The sequence below is a fragment of the Melanostigma gelatinosum genome (genome assembly GCF_949748355.1).
Source record: "Melanostigma gelatinosum genome assembly, chromosome: 3".
NCBI lineage: Eukaryota > Metazoa > Chordata > Actinopteri > Perciformes > Zoarcidae > Melanostigma > Melanostigma gelatinosum.
Genome location: NC_136636.1, coordinates 647756 through 652774, shown reverse-complemented (window position 1 = coordinate 652774; position 5019 = coordinate 647756). Strand labels below are relative to the sequence as shown.

The 5019-nt window shown below is 41.9% G+C and overlaps 1 protein-coding gene across 1 annotated transcript in view; it reads left to right on the top strand.

Annotated features, from left to right (window-relative positions):
* Nucleotides 1–1165, top strand: part of LOC306775524 (recombining binding protein suppressor of hairless-like protein) — a gene marked incomplete at both ends in the record, with an annotated part of 39167 nt that extends 38002 nt beyond the window's left edge. The window contains one exon of the mRNA XM_079265975.1: nucleotides 862–1165. Coding sequence (XP_079122101.1) covers nucleotides 862–1165 — 304 coding nt within the window. The remainder of the gene's footprint in view (nucleotides 1–861) is intronic.
* Between the last annotated feature and the right edge of the window lie 3854 nt (nucleotides 1166–5019).

The following is a 5019-nucleotide window of genomic DNA, read 5'->3' as shown; positions in this document are numbered from 1 at the left end:
TCATCAGATATGTTTGTATGTGTTTGTATGTATACAAATATATATGTATATATGTATGTGTACGTATATATATATATATATATATATATATACGTATATATATATATATATATATATATATATACGTATATATATATATATATATATATATATATATATATACGTATATATATATATATATATATACGTATATATATATATATATATATATATATATATACGTATATATATATATATATATATATATATATATACGTATATATATATATATATATATACGTATATATATATATATATATATATATATATATATATACGTATATATATATATATATATATATATATACGTATATATATATATATATATATATATATATACGTATATATATATATATATATATACGTATATATATATATATACGTATATATATATATGTATATATATATATATATATATATATATATATATATATATATATATATATACGTATATATATATATATATATATATATATGTATATATATACGTATATATATATATATATATATATATGTATATATATACGTATATATATATATATATATATATATATGTATATATATACGTATATATATATATATATATATATATATGTATATATATACGTATATATATACGTATATATATATATATATATATATATGTATATATATATATATATATATATATATATACGTATATATATATATATATGTATATATATATATATATATATATATATATATATATATATATATATGTATATATATATATATATATATACGTATATATATATCTCTTCTCCAGGTTGTATTTCAGGTCCTTGTCTTTTGTCCTCTCAGGTCTCCTAAATCCCTGCTCTGCGTCGTTCCTGACGTCTCAATGTTCAGCGACGGCGGTCGTCGTCTGCGGCGCGTCATCACCGTCCCTCTGTCGCTCCTCCGATCGGACGGCCTGGTCTATCGCACCTCCTTCAGCTTCACCTTCACACCTGAGCTCCAGCCGCCGCCCTGCGTCCGAGGAGCAGCAGGAGGAGGAGGGAGGAGAGAGGGAGGGATGGAGGGAGGCCAGCAGGAAGACATCCTGTTGGAGACCATCCATCAGGAGTTCACCAGAGCGAACTTCCACCTCTTCATGCAGAGTTAGCTCACCTGCCGACACAGGTGGAGTCCTCAGGTGGATGTTTGGAGCCTTGTGTGTTTGGATCAGTGCTGGTCTCAATGAGCCGGCTCCAAACTTTGACCTGGTCTTCATCGTACTCTCTTTATATGCTTGAAATTCTGACGGACAAGATAATTTTGTCATTCCTGGTAGATTATGTGAAAAATCATCACTCTGTTCAACCAACAGGGTTCCTGGTTTGTGCAGAACTCTCGTCATCTTCTATAATTCAACAGTTTGTAAAACTCTCTTTGTGAATAAAATCAGCTTACAAAGTGAGAAACTAATAAACAAATTTAAATAAAAGCTTTTAGAACTGAGACTTCATTCAAGAACAATCCACACTTGAGGAAATGAAAGCAGAACATCGGGACGTGAACTCTTGACGGGATCCTCGTCGCATCACATCTTCAGTGGTTGTTGCTGATTCTGAGGTTTGTCACTTTGAGTCACGTCTCTGTCGTGCAAATCAGCCGATTGCCTGAAGACTCGTCAGCACATACAGCGATGAAGCTCCGAGCTTTGACGTCTGAGAAGATGCTGCATATGTGTCGACGCTTTCCAGCACAGACCACGTGAGATGAAAGTGGACCTTCAGGATCCTGGAGCCAGAACCTGCTGTGGTGTTATTCCTGCCTCACACCTCCACCTCCACCTCCACCTCGGCCTCCCGCTGGGATGGAGGCAGCAGTCGAAGGAGCACACTGACCATCAGCTTCATCCAGTGAGTGGAAATACACAGTTCACATCCCTTCTGTCTGCCATGAACACAGATGTTTAACAGCCACGTGGACTGGAGGAGCCGGGGATTCGAACCGCCAACCTTTGGCTTGAAGGACGGCCACGAAGTAGAGCCAGAACCCTCTGGAGGGACCCTGGGAACCCCCCGGGGCTCCAAGGGAGAGCTGGAGAAGGATTCTGAAGGAGAGCGACGTCTGGAATACTTCACAGGCTGCTGAGGCTGCACGCCGAGTCCAGAGAAGAGGACGATAACGATGCACAGACAGTCATATAATATCTCTCAATGTTTGCCCGGTAACATGTGTAGTCACTCGACACACAGCCAGCACATCAGAGGCCTGATCTCACCTCCAAACAGCTCATTCTGCAGCTGCAGTGTGTGAAACAGAAACAGAGATCTTTCCATCAAAGTCCTTCTTTCTGGTCCTTGTTCTGTTTCTTTGTTCTGGGCTCTATAATCCGGCCTCCAGCCCACTGGGAGGAAGCGGTTCTTGGTTCCAGAGCAGCAGCGTGCCGGTGCTGCTGCTCTGGAACCGGTTCTTCTGGCCCAGAGTCCACATGGTGGAACCTGTTCTTTCCTGAAACTGATCTTCTGTCTCCTGCAGTGAGTGAAACTGGTCTGAAGCCTCCACAGTGGCTCCCTGTCAGCGCTTCCTGTGTGTTCTACAGTATTCTCCTGTAATCCAGAACATAATGAGGGCCTGAGGAGTGACACCTTCATCTGTGCTGAGTCTGGGATCATGAAGGAGATGAAAAGCAGGTGCTGGCGGTCTGGAGAGAGAGAGGTGCGTTTCATCTCATGAGAGCAGTGACAGTAGCACCACAACACCTTTCATGGTTTCAAGGTTGGAATCACGAAAATAAAAGTACTTTTTCTCGATGCTTTGGTTTTAGTGCTCCAGCACTTTGAGCTGCTGGTAGAAAACACAACTTCCACTGAACAGAGTGCTAAACAGTCGGGCTTTGGTTAGCACACATCAGACTGAAGTCAGATCCTTCTCTCAGCTCACACAGCAACAGGTCGGCCTCCACAGAGAGGCAGGAAGTGAGAGGCCGGAGGCAGGAAGGAGGCCGAGGGTTCGCTCTGTTGTCTTTGGCTCTGCAGATGTGAGCAGAAGCTCTGGAGACAAAGCAGCAAGTGTCCCCGACTGCCCAGCCAGAGCGATGTAACTCACAGAGAGGCACGAGGAACAGAGGCGGGCCTTCAGCTCAGCAGGTTCTGACTCTATCACTCCACAGATATCAGACTTCAACTCGTCTGTGTTCTCATTCGAGCACCAACGGAACCAGTACAGCTGCAACACCATCGCAAATCCCAACATCAACACAATTCAACTCGTTCATTTCTGTGTGAAGGTGTCGATGCCGGAGTCCAGTCCTGGTTGGAGACTCCAGGTCAGAGTACTGGAGCAGACTCTAGTGGTTTCATGAAGATGATCAGACGTTTACCTCTTCATCCAACAGCTGCTCCGGACTCTTCTTCACTCCGTCACTCGCAGCTCACTGACACACTCAGCACATTCCCTTCATAATAAGAGTCACGATGCTGCTTTAATGTGACGCTGCAGCAGTTTGGGTTCATACAGCGTTTCACTGCATAGACTGCAAATACATCATGACGTCAACACTGTGATCAGTGGGCCATCAGCAACTCAGACATTTATTATCTGCATGTGAATCCCAGATCTCTACATCTCAGCAACAGGTCAGCCCTGCGATGAGTCGCCTCCGGTAGCAGGTGGGGGGGTTTGACCCGGGGAGCTCCTAGTTTGGTCTCTCAAGGCAGAGTGGTCCCAGTGGGAGGGGGGACTGACCCTGCATGAGTCGGACATAAAGGAGTCGTAGCACCAAGCTCGTAAGACCTGCAGGCTGAGACAGTTCATCTCTCTGCCTCTGTCTCTGTCTCTGCCTCTGTCTCTGTCTCTCTGTCTCTGCCTCTGCCTCTGCCTCTGTCTCTGCCTCTGTCTCTGTCTCTGCCTCTGTCTCTGCCTCTGTCTCTGCCTCTGTCTCTGTCTCTCTGTCTCTGCCTCTGCCTCTGTCTCTGCCTCTGTCTCTGTCTCTCTGTCTCTGCCTCGGTCTCTGTCTCTCTGTCTCTGCCTCTGTCTCTGCCTCGGTCTCTGTCTCTCTCTCTGTCTCTCTCTGTCTCTCTCTCTGTCTCTGATGATAGTGTAGTGTTGGGTATGATAGTGTAATGTTGGGTATGATAGTGTAATGTTGTGTATGATAGTGTAGTGTTGGGTATGATAGTGTAATGTTGGGTATGATAGTGTAATGTTGGGTATGATAGTGTAGTGTTGGGTATGATAGTGTAGTGTTGGGTATGATAGTGTAGTGTTGGGTATGATAGTGTAATGTTGGGTATGATAGTGTAATGTTGGGTATGATAGTGTAGTGTTGGGTATGATAGTGTAGTGTTGGGTATGATAGTGTAGTGTTGGGTATGATAGTGTAATGTTGGGTATGATAGTGTAATGTTGGGTATGATAGTGTAATGTTGGGTATGATAGTGTAATGTTGGGTATGATAGTGTAGTGTTGGGTATGATAGTGTAGTGTTGGGTATGATAGTGTAGTGTTGGGTATGATAGTGTAATGTTGGGTATGATAGTGTAGTGTTGGGTATGATAGTGTAATGTTGGGTATGATAGTGTAGTGTTGGGTATGATAGTGTAATGTTGGGTATGATAGTGTAATGTTGGGTATGATAGTGTAATGTTGGGTATGATAGTGTAATGTTGGGTATGATAGTGTAATGTTGGGTATGATAGTGTAGTGTTGGGTATGATAGTGTAGTGTTGGGTATGATAGTGTAATGTTGGGTATGATAGTGTAATGTTGTGTATGATAGGGTAATGTTGGGTATGATAGTGTAATGTTGGGTATGATAGTGTAGTGTTGGGTATGATAGTGTAATGTTGGGTATGATAGTGTAATGTTGGGTATGATAGTGTAATGTTGGGTATGATAGTGTAATGTTGGGTATGATAGTGTAGTGTTGGGTATGATAGTGTAATGTTGGGTATGATAGTGTAATGTTGGGTATGATAGTGTAGTGTTGGGTATGATAGTGTAATGTTGGGTATGATAGTGTAATGTTGG